This window comes from Cavia porcellus, unplaced genomic scaffold, assembly GCF_034190915.1.
Source record: "Cavia porcellus strain 051 isolate PalLab524CR breed Dunkin Hartley unplaced genomic scaffold, mCavPor4.1 scaffold_4, whole genome shotgun sequence".
NCBI classification, from domain to species: domain Eukaryota; kingdom Metazoa; phylum Chordata; class Mammalia; order Rodentia; family Caviidae; genus Cavia; species Cavia porcellus.
Window position 1 is genome coordinate 17947791 of NW_026947487.1, and position 18305 is coordinate 17966095.

Consider the following 18305-nt stretch of genomic DNA (forward strand, 5'->3'; position numbering starts at 1 on the left):
ATCCAGCCACTGAGTGAATATTAGGCACACAAAAGGACCCTGACAAGACACACATGATGGACACACAGGATTAGTGGGACTGAAATGACAGAAATATGAGCCAAGAGGTGAAAATGACAAGACAAAAAACAAAATGTTATCTCAGATTCCCAGCCCATTAGAACAAATACAGGAGACATCGACACAGAAGATTTTATAAGACACACAACTGACCTTTCTGAAAAGATGGCAAGTGAAGGAAGGAAACAAATCACAAAAGGAAAGATACCTTTAAAATAACAAGGGACCTTGAAATAAAAATTCAACAGCTCTAAGACGATGCAAAGAAAAACCAAGTAAGACTAACATGTGTTAACTGAATACAGGAGTCAATGTAAATGGCATTTAAATAAAAACAATAAAAGCAGATGTCACAGCAGAAAATTTCTCAGGCATTGGAACAGCATCTGATATACAAGTAATTGAGGCATACAGAATTCCAAACAGGAGCTCCAATGGAGCAATGGGTTAGTGCGTGGTAATTACCCAGAATTCCAAACAGCCATAATCAAAATAAATCTACACTCAGACATATAAGATCCCATAAATTGAGTGCCAAAACAGAATATTAAAGGCTATTAGAGAAAAGAAACAGATCACCCATCAAGGAAAGCTCATTAGAATTACAGCCGACTTTTAGACGCAAACTCTCAAATCAAGAACTTGGAGTGAAGTATTTCAAGTGCTGAAAGTAAACAACTTCTAACCCAGACTGATGTACCATGAAAAATCACTGTTCAAAATTAATGGAGAAATAAGAAACTTCTATGACAAAGAACAACTAAAGAAATTCATGTCCATCAAACCAAAACCTACATTAAGAATAAAAACCTGTATAGTAGCAGCAGCCTATTTTAGAGCATATTGACAAAAACCTGACTGAAAGGAGGTGATGATGATATATGCAGACTACACAGAAAATGGCTTTTACTCCTAGTGTTTTTCTTTTCAAGTACATTTCAGTGTTTGCTGAGCATGGCAGATTCTACACCAGAAGTGCTAGATGTTCTTATTCTTACAATGGATGCAGCAAGAAATTATGAGAGAATATTATGCACCTGGTACTGTTCCCAGTCACTTCAGAAGTCAGCATGGGCCCCAGAGTGACCCTGAATCTTTGCTGACCAACCAGTTAGGGGTGCAGGCAGCCTGTGAAGACATCACTGCCAGCTTCTTGTGAAGAGCTCTTTGAGGGTTGGCTTTTTGTCAGCTAACTTTCTTCCAGGGTCCACAAAGCCAAACTGCAGGTGGACAAGGTAAATGTCACACCACCAAACTTGTGAAAAATGCTTTGCTTATAACATTTTATTTACAGTGATAATATTTATATTTCTCATTTAATAAGCAGCCTTATTCCAGTAAAGTATAGTGCTTAAAAGAGATTTCTTTATATAAAAAATGCAAAATTTTATGTTACACCATTATGTTTTACATAATTGTAGTATCAGATATCACACTCAGCACATGATTCAGTGGACTCTGTACAGATGCAGACCTCTATCTGTCAATGAATAATTAAAAAGATCATTTAACACATACACACATGAGTTGAAAAACATTGGACTCCCCTCCCAATACAAAGACCACATCCAAAAATGGCATCTGAGATGAATATGTACTTCTGAGATGAAGAAATACAAATGATAGATAAATATATGAAAAAATGTTGAACATCACTGGTCATTCAGGAAATGCAAATTTAAACAACACTGAAATTCCATCACACTCTAGAAAGAATGGCTATCATCAAGAAATCAATCAAAAACAAATACTAGCAAGACTGTGGAGAAAAAGGAACCCTCCTCCACTGTTGGTGGGAGTGTGGACTCACTTACTTTGACCTATCTGTCTTTTGTCACTCATTTATTTGTCTGTATACCAACCTGAATTACAGGTCATCACATGATATTTTAACTTGGAAAAAATGGCATTTGTTTTTCTTAATGTTTGGAACACTTACTGATTGAATGCTATGCTACATCAGGTATTGTGCCTGAGTGCATTGACTTGAGATGGGGATGCAACCCATTATCAGTTTATGGAGCTAAGATTAGTAGAAAAATATATAATTGAAACTAACATACTGACATTTGGCACAAATCATGTCCTCCATGGTTTTTTTAGGCATAAGATTCCTCTAGAAACTCTAAAGATAATAGAGTGGAGGAAGTAAAACTGGATCTGCAAAGTCCGATTTAGAGAGTTCCCGTTATCCTCACATTGTTCGCTCTCATCAATCCACATTACTGCAACCCAAACATGAGGGCAAATGTGGCCCTGATCTATTATTAGTCAGTAGTTTCACTGCTGCCTTTCAACACATTCTCTATCCATTTTCTGGATCTCAGTTTTACTTAAAATATTAAGTTATAGTTATTTATTTCTTATCTCCTTTTTCACAATACATTGTAAACTCTGTATAACACAGGTCAAAATACACGCAAAACAACATCTACATTGTAAATAAAATATGCATAAATAGTATTGTCTATCACACAGTATTTTATGGTTGCAAATTCTCCTGGAACATACTGTAATTGATAGACTTAGATTTTGTCAGAGAAGATGTGCTCATTAGGGTGGCTCTCAGTTACAGGATCAGTTTTTATCTGCTCTGTACACTGTTCTGCACTTCTTGTTCTGACTCAGCCCTTGTTCTCTTCCCTGCTCTGACTTGAAGTTCCAGTGTAGTTTGTTCTCGAGATACCTGACTCTGAATAATTTTTTCTAAGTTTTATATAACAGTGCTTAAAACCATTATTATATAATACATTTGCATTTTCATAGGATGTCATTGTGATATGGTAAAATTTGACATACCATATATGTAAAAGACCAATTGTACACTATTCTTGCTGAATCTAATGATCTGCTTGCCTATGCTATACACTAAAAAATTATATATTATGTGCAAATGTCTGGAAAAACACATTATGTATGTTTATTTATTAATTTTTTACATAAAAGCACCAATATAAAAATATATTATAGAAAGTTCAAGGAAGCTATTTATCTGACAGGTATATGCATTTGGCTAAGAGTCATGATACTGGTGTGTGCTTCTGCATCACCTAAGCTGTGCATACTCACTGTACTCCTATAACTTAAAATAGCCATGCTTATTTAAATCTAATTTTGCACCATGAATGTATTCGTAGACTGAATTATTTATGCTGCAACTCATAAACAACATTTCAATATATTATACAGTAAAATTTAGAGGGGAAAATATGAATGAAATATCATTTCATTAGCAGCATGTGTGTAAGAGATTCAAGGTAAAAATAGGAGCCTCCTCATATTCAACCTCACTGTATTTTCCCAAGAAACTAGTAGAAAATGAGTGAATTGTCAGACTATTTTTATTTTTGAAAATAAATGCCTGCATTTCTGTGTGTATAATAGCATAAATCTATTTATTGGACTCTGATTGTTCTTTGCACTATAAAACCTATAGATTTCAAAATGTTTAGATGAAGATACAGTGAATATAATGTCTTGCTCTAAGTATATATAACTATAAACATACAGCTTCTTTCACAGAATAGGAATATTGATAATTTTTTTGTATATTACACATACAGTGGCTTATAAATAACTATAACTTAATATTAAATTTGAATATATCCTGTTTATCAAAAGGTATCTTTTGCTATAGTATTTTTCACTAATTATACCACTTAGGAACATTAGTACCTGCAAAGGATGTGGTTTCCTAAAATTATCATGCATCAGTGGTACTCAGCAACAATCTTTTTTTTCTCCCATTTGCATTTTTGGAAACAGTCGTGCCATTCTCATGAAATTTTCTGTGGCCATGTGTCAGTCAGTTTTCCTATCACTGGGACACAGTGCTCAACACCCACAGTTTAAAGAAGAGGCTGAATTAGGTGGATCTTTGGTGACTCAGTTCATGACTGAGTTGTTCTAAGGCAGAAACATGATGAAAGGGCATGGAAAAACATACATGCCTATTTCACCGTGGCTGGAAAACAGCGCCAGTGAGGAAGGGGGAGGGGTCATCTATAATAATCTAAGTCACGCCTTCATGTCCTATCCAATGTGCTCTAGCAATCCCCTGGAGCAAGTCTAAAGCTCATTAAGTTGACACTTCTCTCTAAATATCACAGGGTACAATGAATGCTTTGTTTTTGAAGTGTGAACAAAAGAGAATGTCATTATTTGCCAGTGGAATCTTTATGATTCAGTGAAAACTTTCCTACTATCTGCATTGTTCTTTTTGAAAAAAAGCAGTGCTTAATATTGTAGCTTATATGAAGTGCCAAAGGGTTAATATCATAGATATGTGCAATGAATAAGGAAAAAAATATTGTGATATTATAATAGAGTTTCAAAGATCTTATAGTATAAATCTTATCCTATCCCAAATGACTTGAATATTCTTTATTCTGTATTCTATTTCTTCCTAGGTCACCATGTGTCCATATGCATTGCCAAGATTATTAAAGATGCTTAGATTCATTTGTGCGTGTGTGTATGATTTTTTGAAACAGGGTCTTGATATGCAGTTCAACCTTGCCTTGAGCTCACTTTGCAGCCCAGGCTGGTCTTGAACTTGCAATGATTCCAAGGGCTGGATTACATGTGTGAGCCACCAAGCCTGAGTAAGATTCTTAGATTCTTAATGCACACAATATAATTACACAGGCTTTAAAAACTATAACACAGCCACTAAACTATTTTGAAATAAGCCTGAAATCAAGGTAACATCATGCTCTAATCTCCATGGTCCTGGTCTTTTTTAGAAGCCTGAAGAAATTATCTGTTTCCTTCATTTATTAGAAGTCTGCAAGTAAACTCTTATAGCTCTACTATAAATTCAATAAAGTTTTCTACATTTAACAATATTCCATAAAAACAGTGAAATCAATAATTCAACTTTGAGAGTTTGAACTTTAGTAAATCAAACAAGACAGAATAAATAGAACAATAAAATATGTACCATTTTAAAAAGTGAACAAATTTTCAAGTTTAGTGAGTTATTTCCCACTTTGTTTAATCAATTATTTACAAATGCAGCAAGGAAAAAAATTAAGTTTATTTAATGGTCTTTGAAAAAGATCACAGAACTCAGAAAGAAGGACGGAGGGAAGGAAGGAAGGAAGCAAGGAAGGATGCAAGGAAGAAAACAAGGAAATGAGGCAGGGAAAAAATCTTGAAAATGAAAAAGTGTTTGCAGGCGCATGCGCACATGTGTACGTGTGTAGGGTGTATGTGTGTAACAGACAGATACAAATAGCGACATCAAAAAGTATTTCTAGGAGTTGCATGCACTTTTCTTAAACCATGCAGTGCTTACATTACTTGAATTGGAAATCAGTGTCACGGGCACTGTTTTCTCTGCACTCTACAGTGACCTTGAGCCTTACCTTTCTACATAATCTAGGAGCCTGGAACAGTGATTTGAAGCAGGAGCATCGTGACCGCCTACGGCATAAAGGAACCCGTCACAAGTAGCCACTCCAACACCTCCTCTCCTCTTACACATTGGAGCACACATGTTCCACTTATTTGTATGAGGATCGTAGTACTCCATTGAACTCAAACAGGAACTTCCATCACGACCTCCAACTGAATACAATCTAAAAACAATTGGAAAAAATGACATACTCTCATACTCTGGATGACAAAAAAAAAAAAAAAAAAAAAAAAAAAAAAAGAAAAAAAAATAGAAAAAACTCACTGAAAAGCAAATTTCACAATGTAAATCTCAAATATATGAAAATTATAATTGCTTCACATGGAAATTTAGTTACAGACATTCTAAAAATCATTACACATATCTGTATTTTCAATTACTCTAATATACAGGATACTAGAGGAATTTAAAAACAGCATAATTTTCTAACCTCTACTGATTCTACAAAATTAATTTTAATTTGTTGATTACAGAAAACCTGATATGTTTATGTGTTAATATTAATAAATATTGAGGAGTTGCTAGTAAAATATGGAATAAGATGTAAGAAACTGATCATACTCAGAAAGAAATTTTACTTGCTGATCAGTTTTTGATTTGAAATTGTATGCCAGGTATGTTCCTTAAGTTCCATCTTTATGACAGTAGATAAGAAAAATAATCTAAATGAGTACTGGGCTAACAACGATCTTTAATACCTATAGTATAGCTTTTACAAGACATAAAAAGATTGTAATGGTAATTAACTATTGCCAAAATATAATATCTTCATTTTTCTTTAGTTATTTTATTAATAAGAAGTATGATAGGAACTCAGGAAAATCAACACTTTGCCAAAGTGGTATTCCCATAATTAGAAATACATTATCTAGTCTTAATAAAATAGTTGAAAAAACTATTTTTCATAACAGTGAAAATTTCATCACTGTAGAGAGCTGTTTGACTGTTTCGAAAACATGTACCACACACTATCCAAAATTTAGTAATTTTTCTATGGACAAAACAGGAAAAAATCCATGAACTCAATTCTATTGATACAGGGGTACATATAAACACATATATTATAAACTACTGTGGAAGTATTAAGTAGTACAGAATTTAGAAACAAGCTCAGAATGCATCTGGTAAGAAGAGGGATTGTGGTTAAAATTTTAAATAAATAGCTAGGAAAGATATCACTGAAAAAGTGATGTTTGCACAAAAACTTGCAGATAGGCATAACACTGGAGAGAAGTTCAGGAATATCTATTCCTGGAGAGGAAAACATTTCAGGCTAGCAAGTTGTGCGACCAGGAAAAAAGCCATACAGCTTGAATGAAATTCAGATTGGTTTTGCATATGGGGCCGAAGTCAGCATTTCAGGGTGGGTAGCAGCTGACATTGGTTTATGTTGCCCTCCTCCTATAAATAAGATGTAATATGCCTTTTTAAATGAGAATTGATGTGGAAATTTTCCTTTACTATGAATATTATTTTCCAGATATTGATAAATAGAATTAATTCAATATTTTCAGTTTCAGAACTGCACAGGAAATGCAAAAATGCCTAGGAAAAGTATTAACACGTAAAAATATTCAGGGCTTGTTATAAATTCTTGATCTAATATTTTGAATAATTCTAGAGTATGGTATCTAAACTGATTTCCAATCCTCAGGGCTTTTAAAAAAGCTTTTATAAATGTCTCTGACTCACTAAATATCCCTTTATGAATGGCATGACTCTTTCCTTGGCTACTATAATGTCTGCTGATACTCAGTATTTTAATATTTGGAAATTAGCTAATAGGAGCATTTTAAAGGATAAGTATTGGACTATTATTTTGGAAAATCACCCTAAGTAGAATAATTATTCACTTAAAAGTTTTTACCATCCCCAAAACTACATGAAATCTGAATCTTATTTATTCATTTCATTTAAAGATATATTTAAGCAGACTATGCTATAATATTGAAATATTATTAGAAGAGAATTACATATATTTTGCACAGACACTACTTCAATTCTTCATATGAATGCAGTTCTTGGTAATCAATTTATATATAAATACTATATTATTTTTTGCTATGGTTTTAAAGAAAATGTTAACTTTAAGATGTTCTATTTATTCATGTATATTAAACTGGTAAGTCATATTATTTAATTATCTGAACTCAGCATTGCTGACAGCAGATAATAAAACAGATCTCAGCAATAATTTATCATATTTTTCTGTACTTATTTTAAAAATGATTACACCTATACCTATCTATATTAATACTGATATATATATATATATATATATATATATATATATATATATGGAAATACACATACCAAAATTGTGTGAAAACTGAATGTACTCTATGACCTACTTACTGAACCATGAAGAAATGGAACATCTGAATAGATCTAGAATCAAGCTGTGATGTAAACATGTTCAGATTTAGGTCACTTTTTGGAACAGTATTGAAAACCTCCAGATGAAGAGGAACTCAGGATTAGGTGGCTTCAGAGATAAGTTCTTATAAATACTTAAAGAGGAATTAATGTCAATCCTGCCAAACTCTTGCAAAAATTAAAAAGGTAGAAATAGTGTCAAAAATATTTTTGTGAAACCAACATTAGTCAAATATCAAAGCCATAGGCACCAGAGGAAAACTGATGACTAATCTTTCTGAGGAATATAAATACAATAATCCTCAATATACTAGTAGCAAACTGATTTCAACAGCACATTTAAAAGCTTATTCACCATTACCATACGGGACAGTTTCACACAAAAATGAAATTATGTTATAAATATAACACTGTAATACACTAAATAAGACTGCATAATTGGCTCAGTAGCAAAAACACGCATTTCACAAAATTCAGTACACTTTCATAATAAAAATCATAGAAATTAAATAGCAACTAAAATATTATTTATGTAATCAAGTTTGTCTACTGAAAAATACTCAATACCTAAGAAAAATTAGTTAATAAATACATTTTTATAACTGAGGACATAAAGAAGCATCTGTAATAGTTCTCTAAATGTGCTTATTTATAGAAATTAAAATTTTGTTAGAAATTTAATATTGAGCCTAGTAGCATATTTAGATAATACCATATATAATAACATATGTTTTAGGTAGAAATGAAATGTTTCTGCAAAGTTCACAGATAATTAAATCATTGAATTTTTAATATAATTACACATACTATAAATTTTCCTCTAATAAAATCCAGTAATGCAGTGTTTATTCACATAAGAAACTCATGCAATGCTTCAGTGAACATGAGATAGCATGTGATGTTTATTTTTATAAACTAAAGCTCAGTGTGTACTTGATAACAATTTAGTTATTAAGGCCTAGATGATGTTATCAATGGATTCTTTCATGTAGTATATGATATGTCCCTTTCATGTATTTGTTAGGATTATATGTCACACAAATTAATAGTTTAATGGTTATAATTTTAGTATATAGCATAAAATATTAACATTTCTATGGAAGAGCTAAGTGGGAGAAAAACTGTACTGGATTTTTCCTAAAGAAAAATAAATTAAAAGAAATTAGAAAATGGATATTTTTGTAAAAGGATAAAAGGGTTCTTAAGGACCATTTCATGGATCCATTATTAAAACCATTAGATGTATGCACGTACATGAAAATTTTAACATATGTACCTGACAAATCAACCAACATTATCTAAAATCTACTTATTTGTGAATAAATTAAATGACTAAAAATTAAGAAATTTAAAATAAGTAAATAATAACTATTTTATAGTTATCCCTAAAATTGCTTATAACCTAGAAATAAAAACAACATATTTTATGCCATATGCTACAATATACACATAAACATTCATGAACAGTGATCAAAATCTAACATCACAAATCTCTCTTCATAATTTACTCTTAGGCAGATTTCTTGTTTTTTCATTAAGCTGACAAATCAGATGCTGAAACACTAAAAAGCAGAAAAGAATCTTGTGCTAGGAGTAAACTAGCTGACTAAACAGGAAGCAACAGTTTTCCATTTCAAGACAAAAACATAAAATGCATACTTTTGAAAGTTAGAGTTGAAAGATGAGCAAAAATTTGAAAGATAAAGAAATAGAAGCCAAAAAATTTTTTTTGGGAAGATCAATCAACATCAAAGTAAAAAGCCTCTCTGAGAGAAACAGCTCAGATGCTGGAATACAGATAGCATCCTGGAGAAGACCAGACAGAAGGAGAAAGATCCTCCCGACCTATAAAGAAACTACAGTGGGAAAAAAAAAAAAAAAAGAAAAAGAAAAATATAGACAGAAGGCTGTAGCCAGACACACATTTAGTATTTTTTAAAATTATTTTTTTAAAAATTATTTTTAAGAGATTTTCCTTCCATGATTGCAAGTTGTAAACCTGTCTTCAAGGTTTGATAATTTATCTGTAGTTACTTTCAAGCAGTTTTGCCAATTTTCAGTGGAAGCAATCAATCCTTAGCCAGCACACTTCAGACAAAATATAATCAATATAGGAAGGTCTGGGGACCCCCACTATCCACTTGTCTGGGAGAAACCAGAATCATGATAAGAGGAAGAAACAAAAGGAAGTCTCCAACCCAAGCAGTACTGGCCCAGGAGAGGTAAGCATAGAAGAGATTGGGGGTTTCACACCCGTAATTTCTGAAGAAACATCATCTGATGTAAAGCAATAGCATCCTGAAATTATAAAAGGACTTAAAACAGAAACACTAATACAGGTAAGATATAAGAAAAATAATTTTTAAAAATGCTAAGTGCTTCTCAAGAAGACAAGATAAAAGAATGGAAGAGCATAGAAAAAGGTAGGGAAATCTTTGATTAAGAATTTAAAAAAACTAGAATACATGAACCAGATTCAAAGATATTACCAGGAAATTAAGAACTCCACTGAAAATTGGCAAAACTGCTTGAAAGTAACTACAGATAGATTATCAAACCTTGAAGACAGGTTTACAACTTGCAATCATGAAAGGAAAATCTCTTAAAAATAACAAGGAACAAGAAGTAACAATACAAAGGGTAGAAGATGACAGGAGGGTCTATAAGTTAAGAATAAAAAAATGTGAGTAAAGAAGCAGGGGTAAATGCAAATGAAATACAAAGGCTATTTATAGAAATAATTAAAGAAAACTTCCCAAGCACAGGAAAAGGAAATGATATTCAGATATATGTGAGGCTAGCTATAACCAAAATAGATCTACATCCAGACATATAATAATCAAGATGCCAGCAATTCAAAATAAGAACAGAATATTAAAAGCTGTCAGAGAAAACAAACAGATTACCTACAAAGGAAAACCCATCAGGGTCACGACAGACTTCTCACCACAAACCACCAAATCAAGAAGAGATTAAAATATTCCAAGTCCTCAAACCCAGATTGAGGTACCCTGAAAAATTTTCTCCCAAAATTAATGGGGAAACAAGATGCTTCCATGACAAAGAGTAACGGGGATGTTCATGCCCACCAATTCACTCCACAAAAAATACTGAAGGATATTCTAGAGAGAAAAAGGACCATGGCTTCAGGAACAGTGGAAGTGGGGGCTCACTGAATAGGGCAGACTGGATTGAAGAGGAAAAGTAGATAAACAATGACAGAAAAATAGCATGGCAGAGATGAGGCAGAGAAGGTTGATCATAATCACTAACATGGCTGACCTTGATATACTAATAAAAAGAAACACAGGCAGTAGATCAGGAGATAGGGTCCATCAATATGCTATAGATAAGAAATATAATTAACCTGAAATATGGTTTATGAACTGAAAAGTCAAAGATGAGAAAATAATGCTCTATGTGACAGGGAACCAGAAAAAAGTGGGGGTAGTTTGTCCTTCAGCTGCAGATTGGTTAGAAAGACTTAACACTTTTATACAATGGAGAACTACTCAGCTCTAAGGAAGGAAAACTTTGAAGCTCTTGTAGGTAAATGGATACAACTTGAGATCAAGATGAGGGGTAAAAAGGTTCAGAACCACTTAGGTAATTAGAAGGTTGCCTCCCTAATCTAAAAGCTAAAGGAGTTAGTGATATACAAAATGCACAACGCACCCTGTGAAAGTGAAAGGGGAAGAATTGTTTAAATGGGAAGGGAGAGGACATTGTTAATCTTGAATCATGATTTGAAACCCATATTGTTTTCATCGCTCTGTTTAGTTTGGTTATATCTGTTCCAGTTTGTCTACTTGTACTAGATTTGATGGCATGGACAGCTATCCCAAAGACAGCAGGATATACTATTGTAACCATTTTTAATTTCTTATTAACTTAATCATGTGTTGCTTTCACTGTCATGATTTGATTGATTTTATTTGAATCTGTTTCATTTGATTGCTGTCTTGTCTTGATTGATTTTATTCAAATCTGTTATGTTTGACAGTATCAAATATGAGAGTATAGGCAATTGCTCTGAAGAAAGTAAGATTCACTATGATAAACATTCTGGTTTGACTATTGCCTTCTTTTGAAGTCCTACAATGTCTCCAGTGTTTGTTTTTATTTATTCTGTTCTGTGCTGCTATGGTCAATGTTATTGTACCTCATGATATGGGCAATTCTATTGAAAATAACAAGGGACATCATGATAACCATTGTAGATCACCTTACAGTTTGGATTTAAGTCTGTACTATGTCCATCTTTTTGCTTTAACTGATTCCATTTTGATTTGGTTTTATTCTTTTCAAAATAAATAAAATAGAAGCCAAGCATTACATATAGAGAATGCACTGTGTGTAAAGACAAGGGCCAGCAGATGTCACAAGTGACAAAAAGTGGCGGGTATGTTATTAAGGGGCAGGTGGACGTGAAATACAAGGCAGAGGAAATGCAGCTTGCAGGAGGAAAATAATTAGACTGAGAATGACAAGGGTTTGTGCCAAGCTATGGAGTTGGAATTTTATTCAGAGATAATGAAAAAAAGGAATAAAAAATTTCTAGGAATCTTAGTATATAGTTCTGTTTTCATGAATTCTGGCCACAATATTCCTTGCATGAAGCAGCTGAAAAGAGTTCTTGAAATATGAGTAACTTAAATAAACATATCGAGAACTTTGGTGGAAATAGCAGGAACCTGAATTTTCCCTATTAGTTTCCATAATGTAAAGATTTAATCAAATCACACATAAGTTTACATAACTTTTAGGCACAATGTTTCAATACCTTAACAACAAATTATCAAGTTCTCATCTAAGATAGTGTGACACACAGTGTATGCTATGCAATAAATCCAACTTTCATGATGATGTAAACTAAAAAGTGTGTAAAACAGGCTTCACATGTGGTAAGTCCCAGGCTTCATCCCACTTTTCACCACATCATCTCTAGGGGATGTTCTTTTGTCAAGCTTTGCAAGCCTGAGATTTTAGCACTATTTTAAATTATCAAGTAAGCCTGCTACATTTTGATACATGCTGAAAGAATACACTCTTCTGCTTCCAGAGAAGTAGCTTTATTATTTCCAAATAATAGTTGAGTTTCAAGTTTACATGGTGTTCTCTTGTTCTTATTTCTACCAAAGTTATTCATGGAGACTTAAGTGAGTATTGCCCAGATTCTCAGTTTACTTCAGATCTGAAGATCCTGACCCTTAAGGAGACTTCCAGAAACCTAGTCAGGAGACATTGTCTTTACTTGCCTTTATGGAAGGGAAAATTTATTCTCAGCTAAAGGATTAAAAGATATGCTGTCTTTCAATGCTACTTTATTTTATTATTATTTTTAATTTGGAGAAAAAAAGCAACACAGAAAAAAGGGTAGAAATAGTACAGAATTTCAAACAAAACAGTAAGAAATCACTAGTTGATAAATCACTTTTGTCATCTTAGAAATAGTTGCTCAAGTCACAAAATCTAATCATAAAAAGTAGACAAACAATGACAGTACAAATCATTCTGTTTGATGAACTAACAAAAATTTAGTAATATGGTTATCTATCTTGAACACTCACATTTATAAATATTGTACTGTTTCTCTAGTATTAAAAACAATAGTAAAAAACTGAAAGAGTAATAAGATCCAAAATGTATAACAGATACTGTGATAATGGAATGGAAAGAAAGTGCTCAATGCTACTTTAATTACAACTATCTTTAGAAAGATAATGTGAATGGACATTACCAACTCTTCTTATTTGGAAAACTCCAGTGACGCCTTCCACTAAGCCTCTTGTCTTTGGGACTGAGTCCTAAATATCACAGCCACAGTTTACACAGCTCGGTGAGGAAAGATGAAAGACAGAACAACTTCTTCTTTAAAACTGTTTCCTCTGTGTTGCACAACTTGCTTTCCACATCCATTTTTCAGAGTTTAGACATGTGAAAATATATCAGAAAATATAGTCTCTATTTTAAGTACCCGTTTCTCACTAAAAAAGTGAATTAAAGTAAATAATTAAAAAGTGTGTCTATAGTGCCACATAAAAAGGAGTAAATGCATACTAGGAGACAAAAGTTCCTACATAAGGAATATATCTTTCCAGGCCTGAATGGAACTATGCAATCAAGATTACTGGACATACCTAGGTGACTTTTTACTATGTACAGGGTTACTTCTACTCATTGTTTAATAAATTTGAGTGTATTGCCATTAGAGAGTCTTGTCTCATCTCCTTTGATCTTGTTCCTGAAATTTAACTTTATTTATAAATTGTATCCTAGGTAAATTTATTTAATAATTTCATATTTTAATAATTATCCCCACCTCAGGGTTGCTTATAGGAAGTGTTTCCATCCCAAATATCCAAAGGGTTTGTTAATTAATTTGTCATAAGTTTCATTTACTATACTTGGTTGTCATTAAGTTTCATTCACTATACTTGGTTCCTCAGGAACAAAATTCAGGTATTCCTTTCTAGGCATAATAAAAGTGTTAGAGTCTCACAGTCTTACCAAGATAACACTTCTGAAGCAATTCTCACAATGCTGGTCTCCTGCTTCCCCATTTAAGGAAAACTCTCTCATTTGATCCCATGAGAAACCATTTAGATCCTGCTATTAGCTGACTTCTGCACCTGTCTTCAGTGAACCTCTTAATAGGGTGCCTCACAGGCCAGTGAGTAGACTTTAACTAAATTTCCAAAGGTTTATGCTGGCTTTTCTTTCTGCTTACTAAAAAATATTAGTGTCATGGCTTATGTCTGTGTTCCCCAGGCCTCATGAGTTTGCATTATGTATTTGTGATTGGTTCATTGTCTAGTGCTTAGATTAATGGTGTCAGTGCTCCACCCACAAGGGGCTGGAGCCAGGATGTGATGTAATGGCAGGAAGAAGTTATGTCTTGCTCTTTGCTGGTTGCTGTTTGCTGTTTGCAGCCACCATGAACTGTGGCCCAGCCATGCCCACCTGCCTTGGAGCCAACTGAGTGTGGACTAAAACCTTGAAAAACTGTATGAAATAAACCTTTACTTTCCCAACTTTGGGCTTCAGGTATTTTGTCTCAGCCATGAGTAAAAAGTAGCTAAGACAGAATTTGGTACTGAGGAGTGGGGTCCTTTGCGGTGACTATACCTGACCATGTTTTTCGAGAGACTTTGGAAATGGCTTGTGGGCAGAGTTTGGAAAGGTTTGCATATGTGCCTGGATGCATAGAGCTGAAGCAGCTTAGGCTGTTCTGTAGAGGAGATTCTGGTCAGAGCTCCAGAGACCAGAAGGCTGATAGAAAACCTGATGGTAAAGACCAGGCTTGGGAGGGAGGACTGCTGGGAAGAAGGACTGCATTGGTTGTCAGACTCCACATGATGTGTGCTATGGCTTAGCAGAAAGTTTGTCTGCATTTTTCTCCTCCCCAGAGACTTTGCCTGAGACTTAAACAAAGGACAATGGACTGATTAATCTTGAAAAAGAAATTAAAAAGCAATCAAACATTGAGGCTGTGGCATGGCTATTGTTGGGGGCTTTCAGTCAGCTATATGTTTCAAATCAAGAGCAAAGAGCCCAGCAGGATAATTTACAATGCTGTGAGTTTGGCCAGAAGGAAAATTCGAAGAAGGCTATGGATTATAAAGACAGAGTTGAGATTTTGATTGTTGATGGGAAACAGAGAGATAAGAAAGATGGTGCCGGGGCATCCCAAGAAGCGGGTCCCCACCCTTTGCAACCTCACAGCAAAGGTGAAAGAATTTGCTCCTAGGAAAAAGCTGCAGAGTGCCATGCTCCAGAATGGCGACAGAGGCCACGTGAGGTTCCAGAATGGTGAGAGAGGCCACATGAGGTTCCAGAATGGCGCCAATTCAGAGATGCTTTTTCTCACAATCAGGCAAACAGAGCCCTGTCATCCAGGCAACTGACCCCTACAGCCAAGAGAGAGAAAAGCCTGGCTACTGCTTCAGCTGGCAGCAGACCTTAGCAGCATCCACAAGGTGCTGATTTTAGGTGCAAGGAAAATGCACAAATTCTCAGGGTAAAAAGCCTTCCACCTCGATTGCAAAGGGCCTGGTAGGCCAAGCAGTGTGCCCCTGAGAGGGCAATTTGTGAAGACATAAAGGTGAAGCCAAAGGTGCAGTGGAGACCCCAGAAGTTTGGAAAATCCAGGAACATGGGTGATCCAAGGAAAGCTGCAAAAAGTGAGCAGAGAGGATTTAAGAGAGAAGCTGAGGGAGCTGATATCCCTGGAAGTGCCCTGGGGGTGGAATCACCCAAGCCTTTTGGAGCTTGTAACCAGATTGCCTCAGATGCTGAGCATGGAACTCTAGGACTTAATGTTTGTCCTGCTGGATATTGGACTTGCTTTTGTTTCCAATTCTTCATATTCCCCTGTTTGTAACTTTTGGAATGGTAATGTTTATTTTGTGCATTTGCATTTGGGAAATGTTTAACCTTGTTTCATTTGTACAGGGGTTACCGTTAAGAGTTTGCCATAGATCTTGGAGGAGACTTGGGACTTCCTCTTTTCAGCAATGCTGAAGCTGTTAGGACTTTGGCAACTCTTGGAGGTAGACTAACTATGTTTTGTATAAAGGATGTACATGAGTCCTGGGCCCATGGGTGGAATGCCATGGTTTATGTCTGTGTCCCCCAGGCCTCATGAGGTTGCATTGTGTATTTGTGAATGGTTCATTGTCTAGTGCTTGGATTAATGGTGTCAGTGCTCCACCCACAAGGGGGTGGAGCCAGGATGTGATGTAATGGCAGGAAGAAGTTATGTCTTGCTCTTTGCCAGTTCCTGTTTGCTGTTTGCAGCCACCATGAATTGTGGCCCAGCCATGGCTGCCTGCCTTGGAGCCAACTGAGTGTGGACTAAAACCTCGAAAAACTGTAAGAAATAAACCTTTCCTTTCCCAACTTTGGGCTTCAGGTATTTTGTCTCAGTGATGAGTAAAAAGTAAGACAATTAGTGTGTATTGTAAATATAGCCTGAGCTGCCATTATAATTATGTGTAGTTGACAAAGTTTGGACTGAGGCCTGAATGAGCTCGCTTATCTTTATTCATTATATTGTAATCAAAGTTGCTAAAAGAATCCAGTCGTTGTAAAATAGAAATCAATTTAGGTAAATTCAATTCCTCTCAAAACTTAGTTGAAGTCACTAACCAAATTCCATGGTAGTTGATCACATCTATTTTAAACCCTCCATGTTTTTCTGTTAAATCTAGCTTTCCTTCTCCTATTTTAGCTTCCTTTTGTTTTGTTATTCTTTCTTCTCTCCCTTTTGATAAGTTACCTATGTGACAATCATATTGCTTTTCTTTGATGTGTTACCATGACCACTACGTTTGTGAATTTAAAAAAAAATTGCAGTCTTGGTTTTCCCTTTCAGAAAAGCATTGATTCATCTGGAGACATTTATTAAAAATAAATCACTCTTAAACTCAACAGATGCAAGATTGAAAAATTGGCAGAGAAAAGTATCAATCAAAAGTGCTGGGAACACAAAATAAAGAACATGTAACTTTCACTGTGTGGATTAAACATTGGTTAATGGAAATGGTACAGATTAAACTAGGTTTTCGATGATGGGAAATACTAAAAAAATAACTTATTTAGGTTAGAAAGAGCAAATCTTCACATATTTTCAGTATTTCTTAGACACAAAAGTTCTCAAGGACAGTAAACTGAGTCCTCATGGTACTGACTTTACCACAGGATGCCTAATGCATATTAGGTTAACTACATTAGTTTAGTAGTCTAGAGAGTATTCAAATACATTAAAAATCAGATGAACATCTGAGAGGTGGAAGTAGGTGGACAGTGATTAGTGTCAGTAGATAATCATAGCTGTTAAAGAAAAATATGGAGGAAAATCTAGGCAAAAGGCAATTATAGGAAAATTAAGTAAGTGGAAATGACCACTCAGCATATTCAGGAATTCTGATCTATTTGATATGACTGCAAGATCCTATGATGGTAAGCAAGGTAGTATGTATGAAAACCAGAGACAGAAAACATGGTCTACATCACCAAAGGCATTCCAGACTTAGGATTTTATATGCCAGATTTAGGATTCTAGAAGTGAGTGTTCTCAAAGAGACAAGCAAAAGCAACTGTGCTCTTGCTGTACTGTGTGATTCTAAAGCATGATTTATCAAATAATCCCTTAGAACCACTGAAATACAAATAGGCCATTCATCCACATTGATGGGATTCTAATAATTTCAGAGTTTCTTTTAGCAATCACAAGTTATTCTTATAAAACTGAGGATGCTTATAAAATTGCAATGTAACCATCTCATTGTCCTTTTAAAGATTTTACAATATTTTTTACTGCAGTCAAGATGCTTCATGCCCAAAATCTTGTGTTCATTCTTTTTAATCATTCTACTTCAACATTCCTATCTTTTGTTTTCATTTGTATTCAGTAACTCGGCCAAAATTGTTTATTCTCATTGGAAAA

At 34.4% G+C, this 18305-nt stretch overlaps 1 protein-coding gene across 2 annotated transcripts in view; it reads right to left on the reverse strand.

The window, feature by feature from the left end:
- Positions 1–18305, reverse strand: part of Klhl1 (kelch like family member 1) — a 382405-nt gene that overhangs the window by 20770 nt on the left and 343330 nt on the right. Inside the window, exon 9 of one of the 2 annotated variants that reach the window (XM_063246826.1) lies at positions 5430–5642. The exons of the other annotated variant lie outside the window; for it this stretch is intronic. Coding sequence (XP_063102896.1) covers positions 5430–5642 — 213 coding nt within the window. The remainder of the gene's footprint in view (positions 1–5429; positions 5643–18305) is intronic. 2 annotated transcript variants of the gene reach the window in all.